This window comes from Amphiprion ocellaris, chromosome 19, assembly GCF_022539595.1.
Source record: "Amphiprion ocellaris isolate individual 3 ecotype Okinawa chromosome 19, ASM2253959v1, whole genome shotgun sequence".
Taxonomy (NCBI): domain Eukaryota; kingdom Metazoa; phylum Chordata; class Actinopteri; family Pomacentridae; genus Amphiprion; species Amphiprion ocellaris.
This window is the reverse complement of record NC_072784.1, coordinates 27,228,300-27,247,939: the sequence shown is the minus strand read 5'-3', so window position 1 is coordinate 27,247,939 and position 19,640 is coordinate 27,228,300. Positions and strand designations below refer to the sequence as shown.

Below are 19,640 nucleotides of genomic sequence, written 5' to 3'. Positions count from 1 at the left end.
TGCCAGATGGAAAGCCAGACAGAGCTGGCAAGACCAGCAACATCTCCCACTGGCTGCTGGGGGGTGGAGGTGGGGTGGGGTGAGCCGAAGAGAGTGAATGAGAGATGGAGGAATAAATGAGAAGAGGAACAGAAGGACTCATCAAGGAGCTCTTCAATTTTGGAGAGCACTCATTTGTAGCGGCCTCCTGCAGTTACCCCAGTCTCAATTTCTTCCCTTTGCCTTTTTCTTCGCTGCCTAAATCACAAACTCCCTCCACAACTTCCATTCACCTCTTTTTACCTCCCTTCTCTGTCTAAAACTCCTACACTCCCCCTATTCTCTCAGCTCTAACTCCCAATCCCTTGGTCTTATATCCAGTAATTGCATCTTTTTCCAATCTCACTCCCAAACATAGACTTGGTGGAAACTTGGTGGAGTCTCTAATTAATGAGGACAAGTGTGAAAACAAACATACTGTGGTTGGAGGCAATGCGTTCAAAGAGACGCCGCCCCAGAACACACATAAAAGCATGTGCATTAATGCTGCTGTTTCTGTTATTATATTCCTACCTCAACGTATTGCTCAATAATCACAACAGAATGTCAAAATAAATGTGCTTACTTATGTAGTGCGCTGGGTGGCAGCTTGGTTGTCTTCTCCATCTGGCCATAACAGGAAGTCTTGGCTTCAGGGATGTCTCCATACTCCTCCAACATGGCTGCCGCCGCTGACGTTATGATCCCCAGCCCGTCACGAACTCGCGCCTCCAGCGGGTAGTCCCAGTCGTCGTACGACACCGAAATCATTCCCGACGGAAACTCATCCGGCATTATTTCCGGGTTCCCCGTGGTGAGCGACGGCACAATCCAGATGTATCCAAATCCGGTCAGGCCCAGAGAGCGAGCCTCCTCCAGGATGTAGACGGCCTCGTCTTTGGAGCAGTAGAGCAGCACCACCGGAGACTGGACCTTCTTGAGCATGATCTGAGACCGGCTGTCTTCTTCCACCGCGTCCAAAGTGATGATGTTCTGCAGGTCCCAGCCCACAAAACTAGAAGCAAGGATAACGAGGACAGGAGTGAAATGTTAATATTTAACTAATAGACTATTAACTTTGCTCAGGTGCTGGCAAGGGCAGTTATAATTATCCATTATAATTAATATCATTGTTGAGTGCGACATGAATTGTAATAGGCGTAAAGTGCTTATTGTCAAGGGAAACACATTAAGGCTGAATGGAATGTAAATGCTAAAGCTGGTCCAGTGTAATGATTCTCGGCAGGTTCCAGCCCACACAACTAAAGGACAAGGAGAACAAACACCAGCCTGCTAATGCGAAAGGTCCAGAGAAATGCCTGTGGTCTTTGTGCTAATTGGAGACAACAGCTATCAGAAAAGAGAGCAGTTATCAGCGTGGACAGCAGTTTCTGTCACCCTTTAGAGAAAAAACATAAAAGCATATTGCTTCACTGCTGCACAACCTGGCTGAGGACAGATAGAGGTTTTCATCTCTGGGTGTTGAAACTGCAAAGAAGAAAAACGGATCTGTGTAATTCTAAGGTTGTTTCCATTTCATCTAGTTTTATTGCCAGTTAGCTGAAGTGAGCAGAGTGACAAATAACAAGTGCTCATTAAAAAGGACAATGAATTTATAGTTTCTGTCTCACCCAGTGGGAACATCTAGAGTGATAATATTCAGCCGGTCCAAGTATACGAGGCTGAAGAGCGGTGGAAACTGACGGAATGGCAGTTACGTTTGTTATTAGAGAACATACTATGTCATGAACTGGTAGCACGCTGTGGTATCAGGAGTACAGGTCCTTCACGGCAGAGCTAGCAGAGTGAGCAGCAAGGAGAGATTCACACACATTCAACAGAGGATGAGTGATACAAAGTGTGACACGGTAGGGAAAAGAGGGGAGCAGTTAACCGTCATGTAAGAATCCAACAATAGACAGACAGTGTAACATGAGAGTGATTTGGGACTCGCTGTCTTCTCCTCGCTGTCCAATATGATGATGGGCTACAAGTCCCAGATGACAAAACTAGTAGAGAGACAATGATATAAAAAGACACACAGAAGGAAAGAGGCACAGTGAGGGTGATGACAGATGTAGGCAGATGTGATTCTGTCAAGCTAAAATAAATAGATTTTCTGTCCTGAAACAAATGTTAGGTTTGACCAAAACAAAGACAAGCAATAACGTTATGGATACCGATTTAATATTATCTTCCCTGTTCAGCACAAAGGGGAAGAATATATTAAATCTGTATCCAATGATATTAAATCTCTTGCAGATCAGTCAGCTTGGTTTGTGTTTAGTATGTTTGGGATGAATCATTTCTGAACATTCTTCCCCCCAAAACCCAGTTCTGTCCTCTCTAATCTACAGGTTTCACAGACAGACGGACAGACCTCCTACCTGCCTGCACTCATCTCTTTGGCTTAGTAAATAGCCACCTAGAAAACACACATTCCCTCATTCTGTGTGACTAAAGTTAACATAGGCTACTGCTCAAGCTAAAATGTTTCCGCTGATAGGTCAGATTTGACTCACTGAGTTGACTCGACTAATTTTCTGCTGTGGATGGTGGAAGTTCATTGGTATTAAAAACCGGCTGCCCGTGACTAAGGCACTGTGAACCAGCTCAGTGATGACACAGGAAATCACCAACAGGTAATTGCAGCTAATTGGGCTTATTATTTCTGATTTTATAGGCAGTTATTTTAACAATGGCATCAACATCACTTCTGGAAGGAGCAAATATTGACGTTGGGCTGTTAAGTTACTTAACATCTGTTGTATACATTCCATATAAATCAATATAAAACAACATGATACTGCAGATTTATGATATTTTGAATTGGAATAATGTTTTGCATGTAATTTTTTATAGAACTTGCTAATAAGCAAGGGAGACAAAATGAAAAGATAATAAACAGCTACTTTAGGCAGGCGACAGTGAAGTTGGTGGATGTAGCAAAACAGCAAAAAAAAATCTAAACCACTGATTGTATTTTTTGTGCACCAAACTACTTTCACAATTACAATTCTTTATATTTTGTTTCTTGTTTTACATAATACAGAGAACAATCAGACAGACCTTAACGTGAGATTAGCCTGCGTACTGTAAACAGGTTATTGACTTTCTGTCTATTTTTAGATATGGTTTCTGAGATCAGCACTGACAAATATTTTGGGGAAAAAAAGGTGATATTCAGTCAGCGTGTATACAGTCAAGAAGTCTTAATGCCAAACAATAAGCCCTCATGCCAAAACAGGAATCATCTGGGAATGCTAAGGCTCTATAGAAGATCAGAATTTTCACATAATCTTTAATCTGACACTTCAATCTCATACAGTTGAATAGAGTATATATATATATATATATATATATATATATATATATATATATATATATATATATATATATATATATATATATATATATATATATATATATATATAAATACATTTTTTTTTTTTTTTTAAATAACGGATATCATCATGAAACTTTGCCAGTTGGTTTACTAAAATTAAGATGCTGTTCAAAAATTTGGGGTCACCCAGACAATTTCATGTTTTCCATGAAAACTCACTGTTATTCATGTGTGAACATAATTGCACAAAGGTTTTCCAATCATCAGTTAGCCTTTCAACACCATTAGCTAACACAATGTAGCATTAGAACACAGGAGAGATGGTTGCTGGAAATGGGCATCTGTAGCCCGATGCAGATATTCCATTAAAAATCAGGCGTTTCCAGCTAAAATAGCCATTTACCACACGAATAATGTCTAGACCGTATTTCTAATTAATTTAATGTTATCTTCACAGAAAAAATACTTTTTTTCTTTCAAAAATAAGGACTTTTCCAAGTGACCCCAAACTTTTGAATGGTATTGTATGTAAGTTTTTGCATCACTGTATGTTTAGCATTCCTGAAAATATTTATGTGACTATGCAAAATGCTGTCATTTATATTCATTTGTAGAACGGAACTCTCAACATTGGTTAAAGCCTGCGGCAAAATTTTTTTGTTTAATTTTGTCGGTGGAAGGGATTTATGAATATCTGTATCTCTATCTCTGTATCACGCTATAATCTGTGAATACTGCCAATATTCAATTTCTGCCAAGTTTTAAGAAATAAAATGCACCATAAATCAGTCTTTGAATGACATATGAACTCACTTATCTGTAAAAACATTCAGAATATAGAAAGAAGTGAAGCTGGAGAGTTTGGTGTCTAAGTGCTACTGAAGTACAAATTTCTGGCTCAGAGTAAGAGTAAAAAGGTCTTTTGAGAAAGTGGCCTTCAAAGGTATGGATTATAATTGAAATCTACAGATGCAAACAGACAAGTGGTAGTCAAACAAACACAGAAAAGTGCATTTTTTTACCATCAGTCTGAAAGAAGACATGTTATGGAAGCAAAACATCTCAAGTTCAAACAGTTGGTCAGTGCATGAAACAAGTGTTTAGGCTTTTAACTGTCTGTTGTGACTGTACCTGTAATCAAAACAAACATAATTGCTGTCACCAATGCAGACAGAGACAGAGTTTTTGAACCTCTTCTGGATTTGACATAAAGAGTAACTGCTAATGAGAAAGACCTCGGCTGAGCATTGATATATCACAGGGTCAGGCACCAGGCCTTGCCGACATCTCAAACTGCTGAACATGTATCATTAATCTGACATTCTTTTTGCCAAAAATTATGGCTTGCGGGTCTCTTCAGCAGTTTTTTGTCCTTCTCTCTGCTGAAACCTGCAGCATCAGTCAAAATGACCTAAAGGCGTGGCCACCAGCCAGACTGCTTGTGTAGTAAACCCACCTGTCATCTAGGTTCATTTTAAGGATGCTGATGGAATCCTTTTAGCCTCTAAAGAGAGTACTGTATGAGTGGCTGGGATGAAAAACACAATGGCAAATCACTGTGTGCGATAACTCTCACCCAACCTCAGAAGAAATCTGCAGTGATAATCGAGATTAAACTTTAAAAAAAGAGGGAAAAGATTTGAGAAGTGAACAGACTTGATAAGTACTAATTCTTTAGGAAAGAAACATAACTGCAGTGCTTGTCATGTTCAGATGTTCTTATTGAAAACTTTAAGCACTGGTTTTGGGAAAGAAAACTCAAAAGAGTAGAAGGAAGGGAGAGAAATGGATTGTTGCAAAAACACTTTAAAGTTGCTCGATGACAGGCATACATGTACACTGCCGTTTAAAAGTTTGGGGTCACTTGGAAAAGTCCTTATTTTTGGAGGAAAAAAAGTTATTTTTTTCCATGAAGATAACATTAAATAACATCAGAAATACAGTCTCGGCATTGTTAATGTGGTAGATCACTATTCTAGGTGGAAACAGCTGATTTTTAATGGAATACCTACATAGGAGTACAGAGGAACATTTCCAGCAACCATTACTCCTGTGTTCTAATGCTACATTGTGTTAGCTAATGGTGTTGAAAGGCTAAATGATGATTGGAAAACCCTTGTGCAAATATGTTAGCACATGAATAAAAGTGTGAGTTTTCATGAAAACATGGAATTGTCTGGGTGATCCCAAACTTTTGAAGTCAACTTTAACTCATTTTGAGCAACCTTAACTAATACAGAGCATCTTTAACAAATATGGAGCAACATTAACTAATACAGAGTTATTTTAACTATTATAGCGCAACTTCAACTAATATAGAGCAACTTTAATACAGAGCAACTTTAACCAATATAGAGCAACTTTGACTAATAATATCAACTTTAGCCAATACAGGGCAACTTTAATTCATGTACACTACGGTTCAAAAGTTTGGGGTCATTTAGAAATGCCCTTATTTTTGAAAGAAAAGCAGATTTTTCAATGAAGATAACATTAATCAGAAATCCAGTCTAGACATTGTTAATGTGGTAAATGACTATTCTAGCTGGAAGCTAAAAGTGTGAGTTTTCATGGAAAACATGAACTTGTCTGGGAGTCCCAAACTTGAACGGTAGTGTATGTGTGATCAAAAAGTTCTGGGACTGTTCGTGGTGTGCACACTTGCAATTTCACAATGGGGCTGACAGGAAAACATCAAATTCTGTGTTGATGAGTGAAATAACCTTCACATTAAGATTCATCACAGGTGACAAAAGGTGGGACTGTGGCTACCATGAAGGGAAGAAAGAACAGTTTTTACAGTAAAATAATTCACAGTTTTGATCACCAGGGTTAGACTGGGACAACATTCAGCGCAAACAACCTGAAGTATGGCGAGATGGCCTCTGGGTGCTCCAAGTGTGCTGTGTACCGAGTCACATCGCATTTATGAGAGGCTATATTTTTGACTTCTACAACACAATTGTCACTCCCAGCCTCCTGCACTACTTGCTAGATTTGGCTCCATGAGACATCTTGCTCTACTCCAAAAGGAAATTATTGTTACAGTTTTGCCATTTTGACACAGTCTGGGGGATTCATCGTAGATGGTGCTTGGTATGTTTCCAGGGAGCATCACAAGCCTTGCTGGAGGGTTCTTTTGCTGTACAAGCACTCGCCTGGTGGTACAATTTAAATCAGGTACACTACCACTCAAACATTTGGGGTCATCCATACAGGAGTGATGGTTGCTGGAAATGTTCCTCTGTACCCCTATGTAGATATTCCATTAAAAAAATGTCTGCTTCCAGCTAGAACAGTCATTTACCACATTAACAATGTCTAGACTGTATTTCTGATTAATTAAATGTTATCTTCATAGAAAAAAAATGCTTTTCTTTCAAAAATAAGGAAATTTCTAAGGGACCCCAAACCTTTGAATGGTAATGTATGTTTTTTTTTTTTTTTTTAACTTTTATAGGCACAGTCTCAGAACTTTTTGGTCACACCTCATATGTTAGATAAAATCAAATTTTAAAGTTCTTCATCTACACTTTAAGTTAGTGTTGAAACGTCTAAGTTAGTTGAAAATGTTTCTGGTTGATATTGACCCTTGCAAAGTTTGCTAAAGCTAGTTGAGGTTTTAAAGCACTATATAATGATGTATCATAAAGTCGAGAGTATAATGGCTTGTGACTTTACTTAACTTATCTGATTTACTCCAAAATTATATTTTGTTAATATGTTTCTATTTTTGTAATAGTAGCATTAATGTAACATTAAAGGGACAGTATGGCTCTGGAGGCCAGTTCCATTCGAACTGAAATGTCTCAACAAACAGAAAAATGGAAATTCAATTTGGAATCTTATGGATGAATCCTAAGGACTTCAGTGTTACCATAACTCTGCCTTAAGTTCCATCAGCATGAAAAAGTTACTATTATGTCATCATCCAGTTGTGGATTGACCATAACTTTGCATAGACAATGTCTCTTATTAGTCATTGGTTCCCTTGCTTTTCTTCCCCACCATGAGGTTGAGTTTATCGTTTTGAGCAAAAAGCCTCTAAAAGGACTGGATGGATCTCTCTAAGAAACATAAATATTATATTTGTCTGTTCACATCCCCCTCTGGATGAATTATAACGGTATTGGTGACTACTTTTCATCATCGTTGGGTCAGATTTTGAAATTTATGACTAGATACTTGCAAAACTAATTACTGTACATTCCCATCAGCCTCAGCTGCCTGCCAAACCTGCCAAACATCAGCATGTTGGGATATCGATGTTAGCATTTATCTCAAAGCACCACTGTGCTTAATTACAGCCTCACAGAGGTGCTAGAATGAGTGCAATTTCTGAGGTCTCTCCACTGCGGTTTTATAAGATTTTAATTGTCCATCTCAGTTTTTACTCTCAAGCTAGAGATCCTCCAAAATAACAATACAAGCAATAATGTTTGCTGCATGCTGGCAGTGCAAGTCTGTCAGCAACACATCAGATCTGTACTTTTAAAGTACAGCAGCAAAGAAATGTAATTTATCCTTAATTCTGCGGCATCAAACTATTGCCGAAGGTTATCTAATATAATAATATGATACTCAGACTACAGTAAGGATAAAAATGTAGAAAAACTGCAAAATAGCTGATTCCACCTGTTGTCGACAGTAGTTTTTAGGATGTTGATGAACTCCTGGTAGCCGGGGAACTTTGACGTGACGATGGAGAAGATGTGCCAGTCATACTCCTCCATGATGTTCAGCATCAGCAGAGCCTCCTGCTGGATGGAAGCACCAAACTGGAAGAAAGTCGACTTCACATCCTGAGAGCAGGAGAGAAAGACGGAGGGAAAGACAAAAAGGGAGATTTAATGGAACATTTATTTGGACTTTTGTCTCACTTTCCATATTAGGCAAGCAGCTAATTCAAACTGCATCTCAGACATATCAATCAACAACAGGGCATTTAAAAATTGGCACGATGTGAGCACACCGACACACACACAGACACAAACACACACATTCAAAGACTGAGAGTAATAAGCTTCTCGTGGAGGAAATATATGGACGAGGGGCTCAGAACAATTCAATTAGGACCAAATTGGATTGGTGCGGTACAAACCGGCTGCAGAACTCTGTGGGCCGAGTTCTGGGGAACGCGCATTGCATTCATTTCGAGTCGCTCATATCCACTCCATTAAACCTGACTGAGAATCATTTTCCACTTAATTCAGCCAAATTCAGACATGGGCTTGGACAGGGCAGACAAGCGCTATTACAGGTGGACAAATTAGTCATTTATGCTGTATTTAAAATGACTCATTATGGTGTGAGCTATTAAACGAGGTGAAATGAGACAAAACATAATGAGGAAGAAGAAGAAAGAAGAATTTAGCTTCCCACAGTGTACTGACTAGAACGGCGCTGCCTTCGCTCAGTTGTGTATTGCGTGGTCTGTGTGTATTTGTGTTGCATTGAAATGTCAGAGAGTTCACACAAAGCTTATCTTGACACCATTTGTTTTGTGTCACTTGTCGCTTTCTTTTTCTGAGAGAATTGGAGGTTGGTGTGTGCATGTAGATCCTCTGTGTGTGTGTGTGTGTGATGCAGCGTCCTGACAGCTAGGAAAAGCACACACACTCACATACAAGGGCTAAGAAACACAAAACAAAGGATGGGTTCGCACCTCAAAATGAACAAATACACCTTCCTTGCACAATGCATGTACACACTGACTGCAGTCGACTTCTACAGTAATTCATCCACAGTGTGACTAAAGTTTTAAAAAGGTGAGGGCTGGTGAGTTGGGGTGTGTGATGAAACAGCCACCATAACGCTAGGAGTCACTGCACATTGTAATGAGGCTGAGCATTAGCCTCAACAGTATATGCTGCAGAAGTCAAGTCCACTCAGATTTGAAGAGACCTTCAGGAAGACCTAAAAATAACCAAACATTGCTTGTATTTGCATCTTATTATCTGCAATATTTGAAACAGCCAAAAATATCTAGCAGTAAATTCTGGTCCCACTGTGTAATGTTTATTAGATGCACATATTTACTTCGTCAGTGTATTTTGAGTTGTGATTGTCTGCACACAACTGAAGAAAGAACTCTGACTTTTCTCACCTTGATAACATTCATAGGCCAAACCCCAGTCCCCACCCTAAGGCCTAAGCACTAAACCATCATAGACTTAACACAGCTTGTAGTCCTCGAGTGTGTAAGCTTCTGAAGGTTTGAAATGGTATAAAATAAAACGTTACTGAGACACATTACTGTGACAACCTACGTTGCTTGGAAACAAATGAATTTCCCTTTTTTGGCTGCTCAGCTGACCACTTCCTGCTTGCGAAAATATATTATTTCAGCACACTACCAAAACTCAGAAAATCCATTAACATATTTAAAACCTACGCAAAAGTTTGACTGGAAATTCAAACAACTCTCCAGATGTGCAATAAATCACAACATTCAATAGCCACTACTAGCCCTCATCATTCCCATACATACAGGCAGGTAGGGACCTCCTCCATCCTATTATCACCCTCTGATCACTGCGATTTAGCGTTTACAAAGAAGAAGAAGAAGAAGAAGACTTGAGTCCGAATGCCACGTCTGACAATAACCGTGTTCTTTTCTTTTTTCATCTTATGTCTCCTCTTGAGTTTCTCTTTCACTTGCTGTTATTCACTTGGTTAAATTTAGGCACAACGTCATGTAAATAGTCTTCTTAAAAAAAACAAAAAACTTTTTCTGTATATAATGTTGTCTGTGTTTTTGCACTGTGTGTTTCTAATTTATTCTGTACTGCCTTTATACTATTTTTTCTCCTTGGTGCTGCTGTAATGGTGAACATTCCCCACTGTGGGATCAATAAAGTTTATCTTATCTTATCTTAAAACTACTTGATTAGGTTTAGAAAAAGATGCTGGTTTCGGTTAAAATAAACCCAATTGCTACATTTACCACATTAGGTCCATTTAACATTTTGTGCAGAGCATTTAATGCATGTTCACACAACCTCAAGAGCTTGTAAACATTATCATGGTTACTTTCTGTTTAACAATGACCAGCATGGATGATAATGAACCTACTGGGCTTAGCAGGTGGAAGAAGTCCCTACTGGTCCATGTGCATGGAATTTATTTATTTATGTATTTATTTTTTGCATTTTTTAATGAGCTGACAACATCAGATGAACTTCCTGGAGGTTTTTATCCACCTTCTTCCACTACACATACTTGGTTTGAATACATTTCATCGGGGGTATTACATTTACATGTCACTGATTTTTGCTATGAATTAGAAGCAGGTCCCTCAGGATAGTTTGTAGATATGCAGACTCAGAGAATGGGTGCATAAACTCTGCATCAGAGCCCTTATGCGCTTGGCGATTTGACAGTGGGACACTCCTAAGCCGTTTTCAGATAAACAGTTTACATTACACCGTTATATACACACATACACAAAAATATTCCATTCTCTGTAACACATTCATTACACCCTTTGCAATGTCTTCAATGCTCACTGCAAATAATCCTGCAATTGCCATCATTTCTGCTCAGTTCTTCAGTTTTTATTTTGAACAAACACATAAAAATAGTATTTAAATTAGTCCCACCTCCAATATCTACCTGTCAGCTCTGATTGCCATGAATCAGTTACTGCTGTAACGCTAATAATGCACATACATTTCGTACAATGATTCAGAATATTGCATAATTGAGTGCATAAAGACCTCCTCCACCAGACATAAGTGAAAATAGAACTCATTGTTTTCTTTTTTCCCTATCACGACCTCTAATTGGCCTATTATAAGTATATACAACTTTCCAATTAAATGAATCCAATTAGATAATCACACACTCAAATCTCATATTAGCCTGCTGGTTTATACTATATCGCCCCTTCTGCAGTCAAGAGTTGTACTTCTAAGATGAGACAACATAGAGAAAGGGCACAAGTACAAAGCAGCAACTGAGTGCAGTGGATGGTATTTGTAACCATATCAGAGCGCTGTATATAACATCATGTTACATGCATGACCTGGCATTTCCTTTTCCATTGTCTTGATAGCCTCGGAATAATGTGGGAATTCATTGTTTGCATTATTTGTGACAGTGTGGATGAATAAGAAAATGGTTGTGCGTCTTTCCCCCACCATATCAAGACCCCTGAGTGCCTCTTTAATGGTATTGTATCTGTATGTGCGGTCGGCTCACTCTTTACTCAGACTCAAGTGCTCTTCAGAGGCTCTCTGTGCAGCTGTGCATTTGTGTGTGTGTGTGTGTGTGTGTGTGTGTGTGTGTGTGTGTGTGTGTGTGTTCTAATGGGGTAGAAACTGAAGCGATGCTCGAGCATGGTGGGACGGGAGGGAGGTCATGCTATAAGACTTGTCGCTCCCTGTCTTCATCACAGTGGCAGCCGATAATCCCACACTTTGCTGCAATACACAAGGGGCCATGCACAGGGCCTGTCATGGAATACACAGAATAGGGTGGAAGAGGTATATATGACTTTTTGTGTGTGTCTTCATATGTTTAAATACTGTCAGCCACCTTTCAACTAAACAGGTGGCTCCATATGAGCCTTCCTGGATTCTAGAGGAAATAAAGGTTTTTCTTTGTTGAGCTACTGTGCTTTGCACTGCTCATGGTAAATATGCTGCTTTCACTCTGTTTATTTCAAATCAGGGTGCAAAACATGATTTGTGAAATTTTGTGGGGTCTCTAAAATAAGATGAGAATATTTCTTGGCATGCATTTCTATTTTTCTATCTGTTCATCATCATTGATCATATGTAAAATTAGGCCATTATTGATGCATGTTTCATGCACTCAGGCGAATTATCACCAATTGACTTTAACAAAGATACCGGCATGCATACTGTTCTTGTCATTGAAGCGTGGCAGCACAACTTTATACTTCTCTTACTTAAAAGATCCAAAAAAATGATGCCAACTGCAGTAAAAGTAAACAGAACAAACCCTCCATGGTGCTGAAAACACGCAGCAGCGCCTACTTTTCATCTGTTTACTTCTTATTATTCATATTTCTATTAATAGGAATAATGAATAAAAAGAACTTAGTCAAGTGCATGAAAAAGTGCCCCCATTGAAAGTCAAGGTATAATTTGCACTTGTTGTGAACTAAGTTGGCATAATACAACTAATTTTTAGGGCATTTAGTTATAGTTTAAGACATGTAGGAATTTTATCACCCATAAAAGAGCATCTAATCCTTCCATTTACTTGGAAAATCACCAGATTTCTAAATAAATGCTTTTTCTCTGGACAGCAACAGCATATTGATGCCAGCGGCAACCTTTATGCAAAATTAATTTAGCAAAAGCTAACACTGGTTAAGCATATTCTCCAAAGAGCTCTATTTCACTAGTGCTTTGCGTGTGCATGCATGTGTGTTTTATAGGAATGATTTTGCCTCCTTGCGCCTGTCTGAAAGGATTTACGCTTTAAGGCCTCCCAGGAGAGGAAAGTTAAAAAAAAAATAACTGACAATGCAACAAAACTGAAATCTTTCTGTTACCAAAATAATTGCTATTTTTCAGTCTGAAGTGAGATCATGCTGGCAAAACCATGGCTCTATCTGATCACATCAAACCTAAGATATTGGTTTGCACTGCTTATTAGAAAATGGAGAGCACGGTTTCAGTTCTCTGTTTCAAAAATGGGCCCTTTTGGTGGGACTAACCCGTAATTCTGAAACCAGTGTTACCTTTTTCGAACACTTGACTGAAGTAGACTCTTAAGGATAACACTGACTACAAAGGAGTGAATAAAACTCCCTTTATCCTTGTTCTCCTACTGAGGCAGAGAAGACAACCACACCTTCCATTCTTGTTCTGTCATTTGATGTCTCTCTGTAGTTCAAATTTCTCTTTCCAGGAGAGACTCCACCAGGGTGCTGAAAATGGAGTCACTGCATTTCATAAGGCTTTGTATATGTGGTAAAGCTTTCACTTGTTTGTGTGAGCTCCTTTGTTATACTGCATTTTTATCCTGTAAGTTTTAAATATTACTCATTAAAAAGATTTTATCGTCATGGTTTTGGGAATGCATTTGAGCAAGAGAGAGATTAAAAAAAACTGCAAAATAACACAGGGAACATAAAAGAAGCAATCAGTAAAAAGGAACGTAGTGATAAAGAATTAGCAACAGAGCCAGTAAAAAAAAAAAAAAAAAAAGCAAATTAGTCTGAGAGTGGCAGGCAGGAAAAGTTCAGCAGACATGAAATCACAGACAAAGCAAAATTAAAGCTGGATGCGGGGAGAGGGAAGCGAGGAGCAGTGATGGAGTGACTAAGCAGCGCATGATTGTTTCTAATTGGGACGGCGCACAATCTGTGACATCAGAAAACAGCCAATCATTTCCTCTCATTTCACCCTTGTCAAGTGTGACATGTCTCTGCTTTCCACTCACACCTTCAGCTAGCGGCGTCTACACATGCAAACGCACGTACACGCAAACATGCAGTCCGTCAGTCACAGCTCTTTTCCTCTCGCTCTGTCTGTCACATTCACAGGCTCCGACTCTTAAATTTCCCACTCTGTTGCACAAACCCAAACGCACACACACGCACACACACACACAACCGCAACGATGCACACACAAACACACACCTGCCCCACGGGCCAGGACAGTGCGCCTAAGTTGAGATTGAGAGGAGTTATAAATAGAAGTCCTCATTTCCCCTGCTGCTGATAGCATCATGCACTGTCTGGTCTGATGACACACACACGTATACAAAAACATCACACGCACACAAACACATGAGTGCGCGTTGAATTGGGTGTCGAGTTTGGGAGGTAAACACTCACCAAAATAAAAGCACAAACGCGTCACACGGGCGAGGCCATACATACCGTCACATCCCTTCTATCTGCTGTCTGTTGCTCTAACAGCTCTGCAGTGTCAACAGGAGGAGAAGCACATTGATATGACAAAAATTCCTCAGTGGCCGGTTACTAAATATAAACAGACAGGCACAAAAATAGCCAGAGCAAAAACAAAAGAACAAGGAATAACTGCAGAAACAAATGTCAAGAAAACAGCAATCGCCATTTAAACTACAAAGATACAGCCATTACAGTCAAACTTTTAAAAAATAACATAATTCTATTAGTAATAGGATGATAAAATAACTGATTACTGTATAAATCTTTCATCAGTACAAGACTCCCTGCCAAGACTGGATTCTGATAGGATTTCCTACAAATTAACAGAGAACACAGTGCTGTTGTCAGAGGAGGCAAACTTCACCAATAATAGCATCAAACGACTACAATAATATCCCATTGCATGGCTTAAATGCAAAATAAAGTCCTGTGAACATCTAATGGCTTTGGCTTGCGTCCATTAAAGTGTTAAGTTCCATGAATGATTGTTGGCGCCAAAATTATAACAAGCAATAACTTGATACATCAGTGAAACAGATTACAATCCTTATAATATTCATAGATGGATTTAAGCTGACACTCTTCCGTGCCCAACTATCTTCCATAGGGTTTTCTTTTTTCTTTTTGTGTTCATGTATTTGGCTTTTTGACAGCCTACTGTATCATTTTCTAATTTTGTAGTTTGGCCAGTAACAGATCTACAGTATCTCAGTGACACTGGGGCTGGATTTGCTCCGATACACTACCAGACACACTGATATCCAGCACATTTAACGAGTATAATCCAAATCCATGCCTATAAAACATGACAACTTACACTTCGGCAACATATGATTCAGCCTCCTACTGTTTTGAGAAATGAAAAAGGTGGACAAATCTGTAAAAATCTCACTTCTCAGCAAAAAATATAATACTGTATTGTCATCCATATAAAGGGATGGTAAAGATGGCCCATTACAGGCACAAAGACCACATTATCTCCAACAATTTTTAATATCATTGTCAAATACTGAAAGGAGATGTAGATTAACCAGGATGAGACGGTGAAAAGAAAAATGTCTTACTACCGAAAAATAGTACAAGTCATAATAAGATATATTACTTGAAAGGACTTGAAATTGAAAAAAAAAAAAAAAAAAAAAAAAAAAAAACTCAACAGCTAAGTTCTGTCCGTGGTGCTGGAAGCTCTGCTGACTTCCAGCCATAATGGTAATAATGACCACATTTACACAGAACCTTTCAGAATATTAAATCAGCAAAATAAATAAAAAGCCACCTGTGCTGGAAATGTCTCTATTTAAATCCTAAATTGCGGTGAAGTGCAGCAGCTCTGTTCCATTTACTTTTAATTTCAGCTTTTTCCCTTTTTTCTTTCTTTCTTTCTTTCTTTTTTTTTTTTTTACTGTGTAGCCCTCTTTCAACAGCAGGATATTTTAACTAGCTTACATCAAAGCGCTTTCATCTTCTCATGCAGAAATTAGCATAACGAGCACTGTGTGATTGCAAGTCGAATGCGTCAAAGTTGTCCAAATTTGTGCCATTCTTGCTCAACAGGCGCTTGATAAATTGTTCGTACTGCGTCAGTTACTTTGAGATGTTGTTGCACACAGCGAAGTTAACTTAATGCATTCTCCTCTCTGATCTGCTGTCCACTGTTTGTATGTGTGTATGAGGAGTCCAGCTCCACCCTAATTTAACCAATGTAAGCATAGGAAAGGATAGAAAGGCATCACTGCTGCAAAGAAGTTCAGATTTACATTCTATTACCGACTTCAGCTGCAGGAATAAACCACTGCAATGACACAACTGGATCTTACCACACTCAAAAAGTTACCCTGTCTGTCTGTTTACATATTGGTTAATTTGTCATTGCAGAAATACACAGTGAACAGTAAAATGCACAAAAACCAGCCAATATGCATAAACAGGTTCATGCACAGACACATTATCCATGCCCACACAGCGTTCCACTGTTCATGAGACAACCTCATAAATTGCTAATTTTTTCACTCCAGTTGAGGCATTACATGATTCTTTGTGGGTTGACAAAAGCACAGTTCTGTGCTTTACAATCCCATTTAAAACCATTTAACAAAGTGACTTAATAAAGCCAAAAGAGGCACAAGCAATTGCACAAAAAAAAGTGAGCCTCCTTATGTTTTTCTTTTAATCTCATAATGAACACAGAGAAATATCCTCGCACTAACAACATTGCTGCAGTAATGTCTTTTACTTACAGCACATTATGTGAATCTATTGCATTCTCCCTGCAAATGTTTTATGAATCTGCGGAAGCTTATTCAGTCTTCACTAGATTATGGCGTTTTAAAACAATAAGCAGATCCAGCGGTGGCAGTGCGAATAAGAATGTGTGCTTTTAAAGTGTGTTTGTGTGTTGTGAACGAAAGGGGAGGGGAGCACATATCCTTTGTTTTGTTGGGTAATAATTATAGGGGAAACGGTAGCTTTCAACCGCAATAGCAGCTGCAACACACACAAACACTAGCGGGGAGCGGGAGAGAGATTATTAAACAAGGCTGCATTTGACGTCACACAAGAATATTTTTGGCATGAATGCAGTCCATTTTGGCAGATAACACACACAGAGGGAGAAAGAGACCTATTCAAAGTTTATCACACAGGAGCAGTGGCTGTGTGTGCGTGTGCGTGTGTGTGTATGTGTGTGTGTATGTGTGTGTGTGTTATTGCTGTGGTTCCTCTGTCAGGACTTTTTAACAAGCAGCCGAGCCCCCACGGGGAAACACTGACAAAACAACATCATCCTTCCCTCTCTGTCTCTATCTTTGTCTCTCTGTGTTTGCCCTCTTCTCCCACTCACTCTCTTCTCTAATAAGTCCAATATCTTCCTCTCTGTGTCTTCCTTTCTTTTCGTTAACTCTCTGTCCAGGGGCTCTGTCTTTTCTCGCCTCCCTCTATCCGTCTTGCCCTCTCCCACCCACTCCCTATCTCTTCTAATAGGGCCAATATTCTGCTTCGCTCCTCCGGGACCTGAGCTTACACCTAAAGCAGGAATAGCTATTGTCAATGCTGGGAAGATGATTTCATAACTTACCAGACAATCGCATTAATAAAAAAAAATAAACAACCAAATAGAATATGGCTTAAAGGCCTGCACTGGTGCAAGGTCCCAAGATGAAAAAAAGAAAAGAAAAAACTAAAAAAAAAAAAAAAAGAAAGAAAAAATATTTTAAAAATAAATTTAAAAAACATGTAACATGATGTAACATAATGGTTCCCTGTGTGATTTACTCCCACACCTTAAGAAAAACAACAAAAATAAATAAGAGGTGCCCAGAAATTATTAGCATGAAGAAAGCTACACAAAGTTAGGCTTATTCTGTGTCTATTTTCTCAGAACCCCCAAATATAGCATAGTATTAAAGCAAGAAGGAACATTGAACTGACATTTGTGACTGTTAAGGAAGCAGTTACACAGAGGAATCATTAAAAGGTTAGGACAGACTCACATTTAATTTCACATTAACCCTCTGAAACCCAAGACTCATGGCTTTACAAGGCATTTTGACACCAAAATTACACCTTTGATTAGAGCCAGAAACTGTAGAAACAGAAAGAAGTGTGACTTTTACCTCTCCAGTGGTCCTTGAACTACTCATCTGCGACAAGCTTCCATTGTGAAAACTATTCAGTTTAATTAAAATTAATATATTCTATCTGTCTCATTTAAAATATGCAAAAAACAAATGCTTTATCCTAACCAGAATCTGTAAAAAGCAAAAAAAATCTGTGCTCCTCAGTGTAGCTTTGAAGCCATCAGTGCCTCAGCTGTGATTAAGAGTCGTGTAATAAAAATTCAACAAATTTCTAGCTGAACTGTGCTGCTGCAATATGGAAACTAGCTTAAAAATATTAGCAGTAAAATATCTAAATATGTAGTCACCCATTTTTCTCAGTAATGTTGACACCTGTTTGTAAAATGCTATACATGTGGAATCCATTATTTGCAAATTTAGTAACACAAATAATTAAAGACATTTTTTTTCTTATTCATATGATTTATGGCAATATAACTACTCTTACTGTCATACTGCACAGAGTAAAGTTTTGAGTTCTGCCGACTTCTAGCCATGGCTGTGACATCTCCACATAGGTGCGGGACTTTATATTGCAGCGAAAAATGAGCCGGCACCTAGCAAAATTGTGACAGGAATAAAAGGTCAGCGGGTTAAACTACTTCATTCTTGGTAATCTGATTACTCTCTTCCTCCACAGCCCTGATTGTTGTTGGTGCTTATCTCTGCCATATTATCCCTGCTTTCACTACATCGTGACATATGGTGCATTTCACACCTGCCACATGCACAAAATGTGTTGGGATTATTATACCATGGAGTCACTGTTAGGAAAATTATCATCACTGCCAATGCTGACATCATTAGCAGCCATAAACATCATTATTATTTCCTGCATCATACCTGTGACTATTATGATCACCAAAGTTCACCCTTTTCCCTCCTTCCTTCCAGCTCTTTCCCTATTTTCTTTTCTGGTTCTCATTTCCTTTATTTCTCCCTTGCTTTATGCCCTTCAATTATCTCCTCCTACTCCTTAGTTTCTCTGTGTCCCTGTAACTATCTGTCCCACCTCATACTCTGGCAGGCTTTTGAATGAACACAAAAGAGAGTGAGAGAGAAAAATCCCACTGTATGAGCCGAGGTGCTAATCACAATAAAATAGGACTTTGAATTAGGAGCCGCCGCACAGCCCGATCCTCAGTGCGGTTGTGCTTTATTGAATACATAAGTAATATTTTTACAAGAAAGCTCTTTGTAAGGATTACTTGTCGAAACATGTTTTCTTTCTAAGTATTGAATAAAGTAATCCTGTATGGAGGCACTCAGTGTGCAGCTGCCTTAAAGGGTTTTAAAGAATTGAAGTATTTAAGATGAGAGTTCAGCGCAAGCCAATGGAATGTAGAGATAAAATAGTAAAATCTAGTCTAAGCAAGTGTTTATGAAGAAAACAAAATGCAGAAAAACAGAAGCATACGCTTCAAATGTGCCCACACACACACACATATATATATATATATATATACTGTCATTCATACTCACAGATGTGCATTCACTTAAACATCAAGTCACAGGTGACCCATGTTGAGTGGTCACGTTGTGATGCTCGTGCACACATGTGCACACTACTCAAAGTAAGATTTATAAGTCTTGTGTGTGTGTGTGTGTGCGTGTCTGTGTGTGTATCTGTGCCAGAGGGCTGTGTATCATGCTGAACTCATTCCAAAGACACAAACAACATAATATAAACCTCAGCTCAAACAGAATAGAAGAACACCCACTACCCAGGAAAAAACAAGAAAATCAAAGGCCTCAAAGGCCAGATTT

The 19,640-nt window shown here is 38.8% G+C and overlaps 1 protein-coding gene across 1 annotated transcript in view; it reads right to left on the bottom strand.

The window, feature by feature from the left end:
- The window catches only part of grin2aa (glutamate receptor, ionotropic, N-methyl D-aspartate 2A, a), a 176,778-nt gene that overhangs the window by 48,879 nt on the left and 108,259 nt on the right, over positions 1-19,640 (bottom strand). Inside the window, exons 3-4 of the mRNA XM_023272532.3 lie at positions 8,000-8,166; positions 605-1,033 (exon numbers count right to left, since the gene is read on the bottom strand). Coding sequence (XP_023128300.2) covers positions 605-1,033; positions 8,000-8,166 — 596 coding nt within the window. The remainder of the gene's footprint in view (positions 1-604; positions 1,034-7,999; positions 8,167-19,640) is intronic.